The sequence below is a fragment of the Centroberyx gerrardi genome, chromosome 24, assembly GCF_048128805.1.
Source record: "Centroberyx gerrardi isolate f3 chromosome 24, fCenGer3.hap1.cur.20231027, whole genome shotgun sequence".
NCBI lineage: Eukaryota > Metazoa > Chordata > Actinopteri > Beryciformes > Berycidae > Centroberyx > Centroberyx gerrardi.
This window is the reverse complement of record NC_136020.1, coordinates 3554851-3572908: the sequence shown is the minus strand read 5'-3', so window position 1 is coordinate 3572908 and position 18058 is coordinate 3554851. Positions and strand designations below refer to the sequence as shown.

The 18058-nt window shown below is 41.8% G+C and overlaps 1 protein-coding gene across 1 annotated transcript in view; it reads right to left on the bottom strand.

Moving 5' to 3' along the window:
- eps8a (EGFR pathway substrate 8a, signaling adaptor) overlaps positions 1 to 18058 on the bottom strand; it is a 53343-nt gene that overhangs the window by 18008 nt on the left and 17277 nt on the right. Inside the window, exons 2-3 of the mRNA XM_071915781.2 lie at positions 6016 to 6105; positions 4174 to 4250 (exon numbers count right to left, since the gene is read on the bottom strand). Of these exons, the coding sequence (XP_071771882.2) occupies positions 4174 to 4250; positions 6016 to 6080 (142 nt within the window). The 5' untranslated portion in view covers positions 6081 to 6105. The remainder of the gene's footprint in view (positions 1 to 4173; positions 4251 to 6015; positions 6106 to 18058) is intronic.

Below are 18058 nucleotides of genomic sequence, written 5' to 3'. Positions count from 1 at the left end.
TTACTGTACGACTTTGTCCCCCCCCCTCTGCAGACTGCAGAGAGATGTGACATTGCCATAATGTAAACTGAACATGGGAACTGGAACAAACTTGTGTAAGGAGGCAAAGTATTTTTCCCATGGCACAAAAAACGTGTTCATCAGGAGCTAAATTCAGGTCAGGTTTGTTTCATTTATCATTATCGAGGTAAATGCGACAATATATCGTGATATGGAGTTCAGGACATACCGCCCAGCCCTACTATTTTAAATAACATGATTCAGCTGGAGGTAAGGGGTTCGGTTACTGGGTGAAGATGTCTGATGGTTTGGACCTGGGGGGGGGGGTTACGATATTGCAGGGTAAGAAGTCCAGTTACATAAGCACAGCATACTTGCCCGAAACCACTTACTCAATAAGTTGAGATTCCATTTGTCTGTGGAAACATTTGAGTAACTTATATGATGATGCAAATTGCTGTTTATTAATGTAACGAGTTTGGGCAGAAACTGTGAATGATTACATGGTGAAGACTTAGGAGCTAATATAGTGACAGAATAATTATACTAATATCTTCATTTTTCTGAACTTGCAGCTTTGCTATGTGCTTGACTTTCATTTCACACACTTGCAAAAAAAAGATCTGTAGCTGTAATTACAGTTTACACACTTTTGAATGTATTATGCAAGCTTGTAACTTCATATTTGAGGACATTTTGGGATGAAATCATGCACGAATATAAATCAAGCGTGTCAAGATATTAAGTTACAAGCCTGTAAAATACATTAGCAAGTATGCAAACTGGAATTACAGATACAGAACTTTTTATAGCAAGTGTGCAAAACTTGAACAACATGAACAACCAAAAGTGACCTTAAAGGGTAACTTCGGTATTTTTCAACCTGTCCTCCAGTCTGTGTGTAACTTCCTGCAACTCAACTCTCGCGAGACTTGAGCGAGACTTGGTTACACACAGACCGGATCAAGCGAAAGGTAAAGAAAAACGTTTCATTTCTCTGTAGGGTCCTTTCCATAATGTTGTCAGACACTTATAATAACAATCTGAGCCTGTCAGTGGCAAAATCAAGCACTTTTAGTGGACGTACATTGACGGTGTGATTTGCCCCGTCGGATTACATTGCAGCCCGTTTCGCGGCAGCCAGCTGAAGCGATCTCGCTCAATACTGGACCAATTTAAAAAATTGTTGTCCCCTTTAGTCACTTAGACACAAAAAGATGGGAAAGGTTGAAAAATACCGAAGTTACCCTTTAAATACAAGTTTACAAAACAGCTTTTTGTACAAAACTGGAATGACAGCAACAGATCTTTTCATTGCAAGTGCAAAAAACTTGTGCACAACCACAGCATCTGAAAATTAAGTGCAAAGCAAAGCTGTAAATTCACGACTGCGTATGGTTATCATCACGACAAACAGGATCCCAGTTTAACCCCTGTTTACTCATCCATTGATATATTATGCATTATATTAGGCCTAAGCATTGTTCATCCCTGTATACATTTAAACAGTATGGTCATGTGGCCATATGGTCAGAGAGGACAGTGGTCCAGGATCACACCGGAACCCGGCAACCTCCTCAACCCTTCATAAGCCTCTTACAAGCCGTCATAAGCCATGATGGCCGCCAGTGACTGTGTGAGGAAAGCTTAATTAATTCAGACTTCCAGCAGGCGGAGAGAGGAAGGAGGGAAAGCTGGTTGACTTAGTTTCTCTGGAGAAGAGAACAGCAACATCAGTGGAGAGAGAGAGAGAGAGAGGGCTGCAAGGTCAACAGCAGTTTGTTCTGCATAAACCAATAGCTCTTAATGTTAGGGATTAGTTAGATCGGCATTTATATGGAGATACATTTGGTAAAATTATCCAAATTTGAATGTTAGTTATGTTTTTTGCTTTGCAGACGGTTGTGAAGCCTTGGCCCTTTACGTTCACACACAGGCATGCACTTACCAACACACACACACACACACACACACGCGCGCAGGTTTGACCGATGTGGGTTTTCAAGGCCGATACTGGTGCTGATATTTTTGGATTGAAGGTGCTTACAGCTGATATTTTGTCCCGATTTTGATGATCTTTAAATTTGACCATTTTCATGTCAAAAAATTCTAAAATGATTCCAAGGATTCAATGTTTCACCAAGAATTTTAATTTTTGGCAGGGAGGAAAAGTCCAATATCGGCCTTTCGATATTGGTCTTAAACTAACACACACACACACACACACACAGCTTACTCAGCTCGCTTTTACTCTTCTTTTTATGTTTGGCAGATGAGCGGAGGAAATACATTCCATCTGTTCCTGTGAATGGGGTAATGAGAGGAAAACTGGATAAATGAATATCTGTGAGAGGAAAGGATGAGGACGCTATCCGACTCAAGTCTCCCATAATGATTCATTATTTACAAAAAGGATGGCGGCAACAGTTACTGCTGACTCACTGACTTTCGTACCCCTCTATCCTATGAATCAGTTCATTTCAGATGCATTCAGATTTTTTAGCTTTATATCAAAACCCACTGGAGCTCAAAAAATGCTTTGAAGACTCCGTGACACCTCTCTGCATCACTACCGCGGCTCATTCCTTCACATCTCAAAGTGGCTTTTCTGGCGCCTCGCTGCTGTAAACACACGCTCTTTTATTCACCGACGGGAACGCCGCAGCAGGAGCGCCGAGAGGTGCTGACCGCTAAAAGCTTTTCCGGCAGACACACACAGCGACGGGGAGCTCCCGACTGAGATCGGCTGAAAAGAAAAAGCACTGCGGGCTTGCTTTCAATTCGTCTGGGGGAAACGACTGCGCGTTCAATCGGGTGTGGGAGGTTAACCCCGCCCCCTCTCTGTGTGGTTGTGTTGCCAAACAGAGATGGGAGCAGTTTGACCCGTAGTAGTGGGTGTTGTCGGGTCTGGAGGAGAAATCCATGTTCAACTGAGCATAGCAACTCTGCATACCAATATGGCTATGTTTACATGCCAGAGTAACGCATAAAGTCTTATTCAGGTTAAGCTGTTTACATGAACCTTTGATAACCAGTGATTGAGTCTCCCTGCTGCCAAGGATTCACCAGTTAACGGAATATCCCCCCTCCCTCTTTGACTGAGCAATTGTAGCTAATGCTGAGTTTACACAGATGGTGAAAACCAAAAGTGAAAGCAGTAAGATGTTTCCATGCCACAGTAAGCAGTTACGCTACTGACTTCATATCTATTAAACAGAGCGTGTGAGGCACAGAAATGTACACACTTGAGTGAGAATAAACCCTCCAAAACACTCATTCCTCATCTACTGGCAGTCTGAGGAGAGGTGGGGTCCTGAGTTAGGCGATAACAGAGCTACAAGTCAAGATTCTGATTCATCTTACATCCCACAAGTGGATCTGTATGCCAGAGATAAGGCGCACCACCTGGAAAAGCCCACTGCAAATGACCAGCAGCAGACGCATGACAACCACATGCTATAGATGTGATGTGTATTCTCAACTCACTTCAAATGGATGGCGTATTAGCAAAGTGAATGCACTGCTCAGAGCCTAGGGTGCAATCTGAAGACTGTTGGGGAACATGTTATGCATCCTAATACTGCTATAGATTGGAACCATGCAGCTCTATAATAGACTACTAACGTAACTAGGGTCCAACCGGGTTTTTAAGGACCAAAACCACATTTTTTTGTGTCGATATTTTGTGCCGATATTCAAAATCCTTAAATTTGATTATTCTCATGCTAAAACAAATAAGTGTTTCCCCCAAAATTTTATATTTGTCAGGGTGGAAAAGCCTCTGAAACAGCATTTAGACCATCATGGGACACTAAGGGTGCGATCACACCTACAGTTTGTTTTCTTTGGTCCGAATCATACCAGAAAAAGTGTCTAGTTTGTTTAGAGTTCACACTGCCTTGTAACAAATGAACCAACAGATCAACAAAGGTCACATGGACTGACAGGTAACTCATTCATTGGACAGTTTCGGTAACCTGTCATCAAAACAAACTTTACGTTCGTTCTCACCTGCCCAAACGAACCACACTAAAAGACTAAACGCTCTAGGGTTCAGATGAATCAAACCAAACAGGCCAGGTGTGAACGTACCTGAAAACTCTCCAGTGAAAACCACACTAATTAAATTCTTTTAGGGTTAGAAAGCTCTTCAAGGCAAGGTGAACAACTTACCGTATAGGGTTTTGGCACTGGACTTGGCTTTGTTGGCTTTATTTTCTGGGGGCTCAGGATTCTGTGAGCCATGGCCACTGTTAGAGAGGGGGGGAAGAAGAAGGGGAAGAAGAAGAAGAAGAAGAAGAAGAAGAAGAAGAAGAAGAAGGAGAAGAGACTGTCAAATTTCTCAGACATTTACCTTACATCTAAAGCAGCTCGATTTCACATCAAAAACAGTTGAAAAATACAAGTTTGATTTTACTGATTAACGTTACACATTCCAAGTTGTACTTCCCATGATACATTTGTAAAATACAGGAAGTGCTCCTCCTCCCATAACTTCACAGCAGTGATGATCAACAGTCTAACAGTGTCTAAATATGAAAGGACATGATGCAGCCTGTTAACTGAACATGGGCAGAAGGCTGTTGGAACAGGATGGCCGTCATCTGTCTGTGGGAACACTGATGGGCTCATGTGTCACCGGCACTAATGAGCTCCTTGACACTTGATATTTTCTCACATTCCCAAGCTTATTCTAATTGATCAGCTGATTAATAATGCATGGTTCTAATTCACATTGCTGACAGGCCTGGGCACGGACCAGCACCTCTTCAACTGCACTCCAAACTGAATGGAGAGGAAACAGAGTGGCAGCAGTTTGACAGATTTGTTGTTATTCACTGCCTTGGAGCCGACTTCACACATTGGCTCCAAATGGCATCGAGGGGTAACTGTTGAACTTCAATACCCAGAAATCCTGTAAGGTGACGTCTGTAAACTGCACACAGCATGCTCATGTTTACCAACCAGGCTGGTCTGTGATGCTTTACACCAAAGAATATCAACATATCTAACATTAGTGAGTCCAGCTTTCTGGAGACGGAGGGCTGTTCACTGCAATTTAGGAGACAGTTTGGATTTTAGTGTTAGTTTCAATTCATCACTTCTTGTGGGCGGATAAGACCTCAATTAGCAGGGATGGGATGCTGTTCTCTGTTGCAGTCCAACTTTGTGAACTTTACGATCTAGAGAGCTTGATTCTTCGGATTCCAAATCAATTATTCCATTCCAGACGGAATTCTTTCAGGTCATTCAGGGTTCTTTGTATTCTTACAGCGCATGCAAACCTAGACTGAAATGTACTATATGTTTGCAGGACCGTAGCTTAAAGGTTCCTGTAAGTTGAGGTTCAGTTACAGCCTGGGTCACTGGCTGGTTTTTAGATCAGCCCCCGGTCTCCTGACTGGTACATTAGCCTCATTGCTTGTACACCCTAAGGTGTTTCCATTACATTTGCTTTGAGAGGAATTCAATTGGAAACAGACTTTGGGAAATTAGCACGGACAATTTAATAAGTGGATCAATTAGCAGCAGGGCAGTTGGTGCTCACATTTGACCGTCATGTTTTTTTTTGAGGACAATACCAATACTGTTTTGTGTTAAAGCTGCAAATAGCCAATATTTTGTGCCATTATTTAATATCTTAAAATTGAATCATTTTCATGCCCCAAAAAATTACAAGTATTCAGTGTTTCCCTCAGAATTTTACACTGAAACCATCTGAAACAGCATTTAGACCATCATGGGACACTAAAACTCTCCACTGAGTCCCAGACTAATGAAATTCTTTTAGAGTTAGCAGCTCTTTAAGGCAGAGTGACCCACCATACCTATTCAATGGTAGGGAAACATGGGATACATTACTGCCTTTAAATTAAGAATTCATTTACAAAACCATTATTGAACCTTATTAACCCTTATTGGTGCACACATGGCATGTAAAGTCATAGGGAGAGACGTCATTCTGTTACTGGAAGTAGTCTTGGCGTGTGAGGAGGGTGAAACTAGGTTACTCACTTCACTTGGGAGTTGTAGGAGCCGAACATGCCAGAGGCAAGGGTGGGGTTATCATACCCATTCATCCTGGGCTTCACAGTAGACAGTCACCTGGACAGAACAGACAGGGAGATGAAGATAAATCACACAATCACTTGTTTCTGCGTAAAGCATGAAGAAGGATTAAGTGTGTCAATGTCCATAACCATCCTTAGAGGAAAGAGCGCGTATCATTCTGAAGACGGCGTCATTTCTGTTGGGAAGTAAAGATAAGACCACTGAATTGGTATACCACCCTACTAAAACTCTTGGATAAAGCTATCTCCAGTAAAGCACAGACAGAAGAAGAGAATAGGTCTTCTAGATTGTTCTCTAAATGATAAGACTTCATACATCAGCTATTGCTTCCCTTCCTCCCACACATATGTTCAGAAATGGCTGATAATGCTGCAGGAGGTATTGTCTGACGACACTTTGCTCATTCTCTTGACTGTGTATTGCTCAGCACATGAAAGGACTACCCACTTTCAGTGATGCAGACATTGTGATATTGTCTGAGAAGAGCCGTTTCCACTGAGGATCTCATTGTGTTTTCCACTTTTGTCTCATGACCGTACCTGCCACCTGGAATGCAGACAGCACAGCAGACCATTTAGTCAAAAGATTCTCACCCATTGAAGAGTGAGAGTGAATGCAATGTCATTCTCACTCTTCAATGGCTTCATGACAGGCCAGGATATGGGCTAATGTCTACACTATTAGAAATCTTCGTGAGGGTATAAATCTTGATGTAAACACTAAGCTTTGATAGGGATAGCTAGGGTTATTTGAGTCAGTGAACCAAAGCCACCCCACTGCCAAACATAATGGGGTTCACAGACCTCATTCTCCATCCAAATGTATCTCACTCATCTGGAGAGTCACTTGGAGATATGTTATGTTCAGACACTATTGTTTATACTATACTACCATTGGGAAGGACAGAGACAAAAAAAGCAATGAACAACATCTAAACAGTAGCCAGTGTTAAAGGGTAACTTCGGTATTTTTCAACCTGGACCCTATTTTCCCATCTTTTTGTGTCTAAGTGATTAAAGGGGACAACAATGAGAGAGAGAAATGAAACGTTTTTCTTTACCTTTCGCTTGATCCAGTCTGTGTGTAACTTCCTGCAACAACTCAACTCTCGCGAGACTTGGTTACGAACAGACCGGATCAAGCGAAAGGTAAAGAAAAACGTTTCATTTCTCTGTAGGGTCCTTTCCATAATGTTGTCAGACACTTATAATAACAATCTGAGCCTGTCAGTGGCAAAAACAAGCACTTTTAGTGGACGTACATTGACGGTGCGATTTGCCCCGTTGGATTACATTGCAGCTGAAGCGATCTCGCTCAATACTGGACCAATTTCAAAAATTGTTGTCCCCTTTAGTCACTTAAGACACAAAAAGATGGGAAAATAGGGTCCAGGTTGAAAAATACCGAAGTTACCCTTTAATGTGTGGAACTGTATGAATATGAAGCAGGGTGTTGCTGAAAAAGACCAGGCATGTAGAGTCTATTTTTCCTGGGTAAGTAAGGGTAAAATAAAGGTTACAACTACAGGTCAAAACAAGATGCCATATCTGTGACTGACTGGCCCGGAGGGGGACTGCATCATTCAGAGGCAACGACATGTTTACTGTTAGCTTGCTATATTTAAAATGGAGCCCCCTTGTAAGTGTCACAAGTGATAACCCAATAACCCTCCCCAGGGGGCAAGCCATCTACTTCTCTTCTGACCTGGGAAATACAGGTCAGGAATAATATGACAATTGTGGCAAAGAAGCAGTGAAAGGGGAACATTAGCAGGGGCTTATAGGTTATTTAAGCTTGTGTGGATATAGCACACAGTGGTGATATATTAGATCTAGAGGTTTCTGATGGATATCAGCCCTAATTACCTAGCTTACTCTTTATTATGAAAATATGACTATTATTTGTGTCAGTTACAGGACATCATAAGCTGTGCCAGAGACCCGTCTATGTTGATGCAATTCCCTGATAGGTCGATAAATGTCATAAATCACTTAATTACACTCCAAGTAAACAAATATGGGCTATCTAAATGAAATACTAAAGGTAAAATTTATAGGTTTAGGACTGTTTTACTATTCAGTAACATGTGAGAGCCATACACATTCCATTCCACCCAGTGTTTGTATTTCCTCCAGTAAAGCATGACTTAAAAATCTGAAGTGCAACTCAAGAGGCTCCAAATGACGCCAAGCCCCTCTGCTGTTACAATCTCAGCCGCACACAAATTACTTCACGACACACTACATCTAAACCTCACAGCCCACAAGTCTGGCCAAGGTAACACAGCAGGCATGGGGCAACGAGTTCCTCTTTGGCGTGTTAAAAACGGGACAAAGGGCATTCCCATCTTTTCCACTCATTAACAAATCATTAAAACCTTCCTATAGACCATGGGGGAAATGTCACATCCAAATTGAAAGTGGCGAGGCTTAAATTAAAAGGCCTCGGCACAAAAGAGTCTCCGAGGTGATTTATGAGGAGATGGAATCGTGGTGGAGAGGTGTGTGTGTGTGTGTGTGTGTGTGCGTGTTTCTTTGTGGATATAGAAACCACTGCTGGCATAGTGTTGCTCTATGTACAGTGCAGTGATGTGATTACTTTTCCCAGGGCTACAGTTTATTTCTCCTTCATGTTTTATTCAAGTGGGGGTAATTCAAGCACCGTTTTGGACTTCGTAGCCATAACGACAGTCAGGGAGGATGGGGTAATGACAGGAGGCTCAAGCAATATTGTGGGTGTGAATGGAAACCTTGGGGACCATGTTAAGGGTGGTGAGACATATCTGACGATGTACAAATACATCTGAGGGAGCCAATCCAGCCCGATCACTGTTTTGACAGCAGAAGCATAACAACAATAACATAAAGGCAGGTGTTCCAAGGTCAAGAAACAAATGGGAAATATGTATTATAGCTCACAAGTGTGAAGATGTTCACTGCAAAACTAGTGAATGACATCAGGGAGGATGAAATATTAAAAAGATCTGAAATGCTGTTTTGTGCTTTTGTTCATCTTGGTTAGCATCAGCTGTAGCCGGTCACCATTAGACAGCGTGTTAGCCAACTAGCGCCAAGTTAGCTTTCATTTGTTTACACTTTGAAGAGAACTCCCAGTATGGAGTAGTAGACCAATTTGAAATGTGTTGTGATTTAAAAACTCTTCTACACATCCTCACTCCCCCACTAGCTAGCCTAGCCACTACATCAACACCCTGGTGAGCATGTAGGCTGCAAGGAGTTGCTTTGTAACTTTTCATAAAACCCCCTGACACCCAGCTTACCCAGGATCAGCAGGGCTGTTTGTGGCACACAATTGATCCCACCCTACCCCACCTAGCATGGAGAATCAATTTGCTCTCTACTGTCGCAGCACCAGGGCTAAAATTAGCCTCTAACCCTCAGTCAGCCCTTAGCAGGTTAATGAACCAAATTAACCAATCCTCTATGGAAGTACCAAAGAGTGGAAAAGAAATGGATCATGGAAAGGAAGGAAAAAATAATATACATAAATATATACTGAAATCAACATGGGAAACAACCTCATGTGGCACTGACCATCTACCTCGACTGTAAAGATTTAAGTGATGGTAAACACTAGCTAATGATGGGTTGCCAGATAAAAAGTCTTGTGTCTTTTGGTAAACTTATAGTACACACCTAGACTCCGACTTCCAATGTTGTAAAATAATTTGTCTGGCTAACAAAATGCAGAGGGAAACAGCTTGTCCTTCATATCTGTTATAGGAAGGGTCCAAGTCTACTGACCCAAACACAGTGAGTAGAGGGTCTAATGTCAATCGCCTTTGATAAAGAGTTGAATCTAACCTTCCAGAAGGAGATTTAAGTTTAAGACCAAAACTGATGATTTGGAATTACAAGGTGCTACATATAGCACACGTCAATACGTTAAACTAATTGTGATATCTTGGCGTAATTACCGTGAAAAAATTAGACCATGGTCCAGTCAATTGGTTGCCTCTATCTCACACCAGTGGTATTGTTTGTGTGAGTGTTTTTTGAGATAATTTTGAGTCTCAAAATTAATACTACATTTCCCATATATTGTCAGAAACTGAAAGGTTTAGCTCCATTTGTGCTGGAAGAACAGCGCCATCTTCCCGTTTTGTGCCGTAAAGCACAAAACAATGTAAAATGCAGCAGGCTGGTAGAGACTGCCTCTTGGTGATGGTCTTACTTGTTTATGTTAATTATACTAATGTCTCAACATTAATGCAGTAATGGTTTATTAAATGCTACATGTTTACATACAGGAGCCATGAGAAACTGTCCTGTGCCAAGTTTCATGTATCTGAATCATTATCAGGGCAGGCTATATGTGACTTGCAAGTGCCTCCATGGATAAATTGAAAAGATATGGAGAGCAAGAGCCTCCCTGGCAAACCCAGGGTTGACATTAATACTGCTGTGCCTAGAATGTCATTGTGCTGTATCAACTGGATAAAGGTCACCAGTAGGTCTGGGGAACCAAAGAAAAAAAATCAGTGGCAACAGTGGAAAATGGTCACACTCTTTGCCTTGCATTTACAGGGATGATGCTCTAAAATCCACACATCAACTATGTGCCTTGTTGATTTCTCTTATTAAGATGTCCCAGGGCACCCGGTGTACAATTATTAATGGCAAAGAAACCAAACCAGTATCAGTTAGTGAATAATTGAACAACAGGTAAATGGTTAGTTTATCCTGAAGCCAACAGATTGAGCAGCCAGGTGGTTTACTTTTGTGACCTCAAGGAAGTCTACTTTTGTTTTACTAAGAATTGAGGGGGTATCCTAGGTAGCATGTATATTGCATATGAAGCTCCTTTATATCGCCCAGCTGGCCAAGGATTTGTACATATGTCAGCAAAAGGAGTCACAATCCAAGCTGCTGAAAACCATAGCCTATGGCTGTCAAAACAAGAACTTACATATGCAACACACTTTTCTAGCAGCAGGAATATTGCATTAAATCCCTATAATTAGGTTATACTGTATCAGCAAAACACAGCCCTGGTTCACTATCTTGAACAGTATCTGCGGTTGTAAGTCTGTTTCCTGTAATGTCACTACAGTGGAGGGCGGTTTATGTGGGTAGACTAATGGAGGTTACACATCATTATCTGGCCTTTCCTTGGCTTAGTGGACCTGGCTCTGAGGTCAGGCCAAGAGGAAGTGTGACAGAGAGAGTTCACAGTATGCCAGGTCGTCTCTACAGGGATGAAACGGCTACTGATAGGCCTCAAAGGCTGTAGGGAGTCTGCCAGGAGGCAGTGGCAGACAGCAGTGGTTCATACATTAAGCTACACAGAGAACATAGAACATTTTCTGAGTCTCTATAGGCAAAAATCTGAGGATGTGAAAACGCTTGATGAAAGAACGGCTTGCTGGATATCTGTAATGCAATTTCCATGCAGCAGTTAAAGTGTAATAAAGCTTTCTGTTATGCAATATCTACTACATTGCTGTGGTCAATAAGAATTATGTATTCATTATCCAAATGGCATCTCATGTGCATCTCATGTGCATGTGATTTGGCGGGAATCTGCTGTATTGCTTTACGGCGCAAAACGGGAAGATTTCAGAGTTTCTGGGAATGGCAGATGGTGGAAGGAGTGAAAGGCCGATGGAAAAATATTTCAAACAAACAAGTTTCAGCAGCTACTACACCAAATTCATCTGGATCCTTTGCATGCATACGAAATGCATTCAATACACAAACAATGGCCAAAACTGCAAAGGAAAATGAAGGATAAAGCAAGGTGAAGCAGAGAGTAGCACGAGTACACACACACGTGGTGGTAGACTGACACCCCATATGAATGATAGATGAACAACCTGATGTGTCGTCATTATGTGGGTCACGCAAATACACACACATGCCACACACACACACTGGCCTCTACATACCCCAGTCTACCACCTCTGCAGTAAGTGCGTCACAGCAATTCTGCTCTTTGGTTTCTGCAAGATGTGGCAGAAACCTCCCATGGTCAATCCTATGGATGAGGTCATAGATGGACTTATCAGGCCTAGCAGCTGGCAGTAGGCAGACTTATCACTCTGTCGTGTGAGGAACAAAGCTTCAACTTTAACTACCAACTGGCCTTTGTCCTCTAATCACCCTCATTAAAGGTACTCATGCAAATTTAGCCCTGTCCGTCGTCCCCTATCATCCCCCCTCCCTCCTCCGTCGCCGTCTCCTGGCCGCCCCAGCAGGGCTGCATTGTGATCAGACTGTCTGTCACCCCGCAGCCTGTTCTAACACCTATCCAGGACGGGGCTGGAGACAATCAGTCGGGGGCGTTTCTCTCTCCAACTGCCCAGGGAGATGGAGACTGTCAGAGGGAAGCCAGTAGAGTGATATATGCCTCCAGTGCTGATGAGCTGTAATGACCAGGCTGATGCTGCTATGGAGAACGGAGACTGAGAGGTGATTGACAGCTGGTGGTTTCGTAGCAGATGTGTCCCTGTAGATCCAGCAGTGTCTGTCATAGTTAGAGGCACACGGCCACAGCAAAGCGATTTAATATACAGCAACAGCAGGAACCAAGCACCACTGTTGGTGTGTGTATCAAATCCTGCTTTATATACCATGATGATTTCTTAAAGGTGCAACGTGTATCATGTTCACACCAATAAATCATTACTGTCGTAATTTTGAGAAATGAGTATTATCACTGTAAACAAACAAGACTATTGCCAAGAAGATTGGCCACCGGGTCGGATTTGGCGGGAAATCTGCTGTATTGTTTTACGGCACAAAACAGGAAGAGGGCGCTGTTCTTCCAGAGCAAACAGCTAAAGATTTGAGTTTCTGGCAATGACAGATGGTGGAAGGAATGTAGAAAGTACAAAGGCTGCCACAACATCCAGGTGCCAAATATACAGTCATGTTCTGACATCAATACAGACGAGCCATAACATTGCAAATGCACGTCAAGTTGCTATGGGAACAAACATTAAGAGAGACTGTCAACAAAGTTCAGGGTCCTAAACAGACCTGTAGATGTCGGGGCTGGGCCATTACATAACACAGAAATCTAAGGACTGCAGATGTCCATGGTAAACTGACTAATGAGCAGCACACAGCCCTTTATCACCGTTTGCCCTGGGCTGGCCATCCATCCCCACAAAGTACACTTTGTTTTCCCCCACTGCCTGATCTGGCCCTTCACTGCAGTCTGGGAGGTAATTCACTGCACTGACAACCTGGGCTGTAGCAGAGTTTTACTGTGGTATTCTCTGAAGAAAGCCATGCTGGTGTAGTGCTGTCACCATACCAGAAGTTTGACTTCAATAACAAGTTTACTATCTAAAAATGTCATACCAGCACATTCCAAAATATTACAAGTATTGGCAGGGAGGAAAAGCCTCTGAAACAGCATTCAAACCATGAAACACAAACTCACCACTTGAAACCCAGGTTAATAATAAAAACATATTCATGCATACATGTGTAGAATCCAATCAAAATATCAATGGGATATCAATTATACAAGATATCAAAACAAGTATGTAATCAAACAAACTCCCTCAAATCAGAGGTCATTTGCCAATGAAAAAACACTATATATTTCTTTCAATAAACAATCAATAGACATTTGGTCAAAATACCAAAAGTATACAAAAATTCAGTATTGAATTCAATTTCAGTCATCATGATAAAACAATGCTGTTGTGGTGTTGACTGTGCATGGATGTATTTGTGTGCATGCCTGAAGATGGGAAAAAAGAAACGGGTGATGACCGCAGATAAACTGAGAAGCAGTGTGAGGCATCACCATGGCAACGCAGACCCCACCATCTGCAGTGAAAAGACCCAGCCCCATTACATCGACCGCAATGCCGCTTTCATATATTATCATAGTCGGTATTGAGCCATGTGTTTTTTCATGTATTCAGGGGAGATGAAGACTTACATGCTCGGTGTGGGGATTTTACAAAGCGACAACTGTATTTACTCAAGCTCTTGGTCAATATCTAACCGAGATAAGGCGAGGTGGAGAAATGGAATGTAATGAACCTCTGATGTCATTCAAAGAACAATGCAAACATAAAGTTTACCTGAGATAGTCTGTTGCTATGCTGGACAGTCGCAAGTTAGTCACCATACACAGGGTTCCCACCGTGGCATGGACGTAAATTTCCATGACTGTTCCATGCCTTTTCATGACTAAGTTGGAACGCTTCCATAACCTACAAATGTCCTTCCTTTCTGGTTTGTTTCTGCTGTTTTTCAAAAGAGGTAAGCACCTTTGTTTCCACTACAAGGCCTGAAAACCTCCATCTACTGCAATGAATGTGTGAAACAAGTTCTAAAATACATTCTGCTGTTTTCCTGTAAGGTGATTCATTCCTCACTTTCCCTGGACTACAGCTCTTTAAATTCCATAATATTCTAGAAATTCCATGAGCAGTGGGAACCGATACAAGAACTGATATAATGAAGAACGAATGAGTTAAGAATGAGTATTTTATTTTTCAAAGAAACGCCACCTTATTACCTTGCTTATTACCTCTGGGCAGGAGAGGATGATTGACACTACAGCTACACACATATTACATTATCCAAGAGATCAACATTGCCCGAAACACCAAGAAAACCACGCAATAACTCAATGACTAGAAAATGATTGGTTGCCACTATTTCCAGTCAGTCTGTCAATGGTAAATCATAGTGATCATTGTTTCATCACACAAGACCGAGTAAAGTTAAACCACTCTTCAAACAAGCTGTTAATGACTTACCAAAGAGGAACTGCCATCTGCACTTCAGGCAGTGAGAAGTCTTCCATGTTGAGGGCACATAAGCCATAACTTCTCCACCTTTTCACTGTATTTGCATCGTAATCGGAGTCAGTTCTGCGTGTCAAGCAATAGCAGAGGATTTCAGACGTTTATATTGAGGCATTTGACCATACAGGACCCGAAAACAGATAGGCATCTGACCAAGAACTTCAGATATTTAAGATGTTTTTGAAATACTTGAGATATTTATCAGCATGGAATGATATCCCATATTATTAAAAGCTGTAGAAATCACGTCAAAAGTTATAGTTTTGATCAGTGTCCTATATCTCATTATTCTCATTATTAACAGAGTCATGAAACCAATTCCTCTGATGATCTCATGGGAAGTCTTCAAGTACTCTTTGGAAGACACACAACCAGTAGGATTAAGATGCTCCACATCAGCATGTTCAATACACACCATTGATCTCAACTCAAGAACTTATTTCTGACTGTTTTTGAAGTAGTAATATGATAAACACACAGAAAAAACCTTACTTTGAATAGCTTACAGGGTAATTCAATATATGGACTGGATGAGAAAATGGGCGCTGCTGTCTGTGTTTCTCAAGAGGAGGATCAAAGGCCATTATGCAATTCATACTGACAAATCTCCATAATTCAGTCATAAGACTGGGAATGTGAAATGGAAATTTCAAACATCCTCTTTAAGGTGTTTTTGTTTGACGGAGATAGAGCGTGAAAGCATCATTTCATGCATTTAAGGTAAGCTGGTGCAAAATTATGATTGCTCTTGCAAGATTATTCACATTTCTTATTTTGCATGAATTCTATCAATTAATCTATTCATTTTAGGCTATTTCCTCAGAGGTCAAGGAGTTGATTCCATCGACTCCCGCAATTAGAATCAGAGTCTGTATCAACTCCATAAATTTGGGACTCATGCACCACTACCTGTCCCCCCTCCCCTTCCCTGGCAGTTTGTTTTGAAGAGCAAGAAGAAGGATAATTGCTGTATGGCTAGACACGTTTACGCTCTGTACGAACGCATTAGTGCCATTCTTGTACCTTGGCTTTAATGTTTCTCACACTTCTCGGCAATCACACACCTGAAAACACACCAATTGTCCAGTGGTTCCAGTTCCTCATCATTCAGCCAATGCTTCGGCCAATCATTGTTTCAAATTTCAGGTGGTGAGCAACCTCACCCAATCGTTTTGGGCACAGTTATGTCATTTTTACCACACACACTCCATATATATCCATTTCTACGTGAAGCATGAATGACAGCCTTGATAACAGCCAATACACTCTTAAACAGAATGTCATTTTTAACACATCTGTGTGTCTTCTTTGGGGCGACACACATTTGTGTTACTTTTCAACACAACATATGCTAATGACAATACATTTGAACACAACATGTGTTATTAACATACAGTATGTTGTGTTGAAAAGTAACACAAGTGTTGTCCCAAAGAAGACACACGGATGTGTTAAAAATGACTGATTTTTGTATGAATGCATTCTGACCAGGTAAGCTAACCAGCTGAAACTATGCAGTTAGAATAAAATAGAATTCATCGGCAATACAATTTCCCGCCAAATCTGACCCGGTGGCACACAATGTAAAATGCAGTGTAGAGGCCAATCGAAGCTGGCAATCTTCTCAGTAATGGTCTCGTTTGTTCACTTGTACTGTCTCAAAATGAATGTGGTTATGATTTACTGATGTTAAAATGACATGTAGCACCTTTAAATGAGAAGTTGGTTACAATTACAAGCAAACTATTCCAAACACACGAGTCTTAACTGAAGTCCAGTCCGGTCATACCTGTATCCAGTCTTACATCATACAGAAGTCATTTGAATTTCACCGCCGTCTTTCCCTTCCTGCTTCAGACTTTCTCTATTGCAGCACAGAGCGGCAAAGTACCAACATCTCCTCCTCTGCTACTGTCCCACAATGGAAAGTAAAGAGGATTTGTAAGAAGATTTACATCCATATCCATGTGCACACACACACACACACACACACACACACACTAATCCCTACCTTCCTCCTCCTCATGAGTAAAGGGTGCTTGGATATTAGACTCCTACTCTCCATTAGGCCCAGAGAATAAATATGACAAAGTCTGTGACCTCAGTCTTGGATTGCAACATGCGCTCACCAAATGATGTTATACCTTTAGCTTAACAACAGACAATACAAGTATCCTCACATAATATTTAGATACAAGGTATCTTCAGGTCCTTAAAAGTGTGAAAGTCTTCATAAATGATCTCAATTTAAGGCCGTAAAACTATTAAAATGGCTTAAATCCAGTTCTTAGAGGAATTTTTCACCTTATTCTTGTTTATTTTTTTTAAAGAATGAAACCTGCAGATGCCCTGATACACTGTGGAAAACACTGTACTGATTTGGATTTAATGATCACACAACACATGACCACTGTGCCCAGGCTAAGAGAATGAGAGCAGCCTCTGCTGTGCATTGATTAATCTGCTGATACAGAGCTCCTGTCCTCTTATTCCCCAGAGCATCCAGGCCAATGGAACACTGCTGGGAGTGGCTACTCATTTATTTCTGGTGCTTCATGTACTCCGAATAACCTACATACCGAAAGTGAGGACACTTAAAGAGCTTCTGGTGATATAATAATAAAAAGCCACAAAGGCAGAGCAGGTGGGTAGCCTTAGAGAAGCGATAGGCCACGAGATTTACAGCTAAATTAGAATTCAACAATTAATTCAAAAACAGTAATGCCTCCATAAAATACAAATAATGAATATACCCAGTGGTGCAATCACATAAGACTTATTGTTGATATCGAGTCACCACCACAAATTAGCATGGGGCCCATTTACAGCCATTCAGGATATGATTATGGCACAGTGCAGATACTGTTTCAACACCTCTGGGGTGTATTTGAGCCTAATCCATATCTATCAACATAGCAACTGGTATTGACTGCTACTCCTGAGCCGCTGCCACTGGACTCCATCCGCACATGTTGGCAATCTGGCCTCTAATTAACGCCCGACTGCGATACTGTGCGCAAACATGGAAGAACGCAATTCAACGCAAGATGAGCCTTGTCAGTGAGATGCAGTCGAGAAATGAAGGTCCTGCATGCTAATATCAATCTTAATAATCCATAATAATCCCAATGCCTTTATTACTGCTGAGGGGGACAGCAGGGTTCCAAGCCAGCAGGGTGAGTCGTCCCT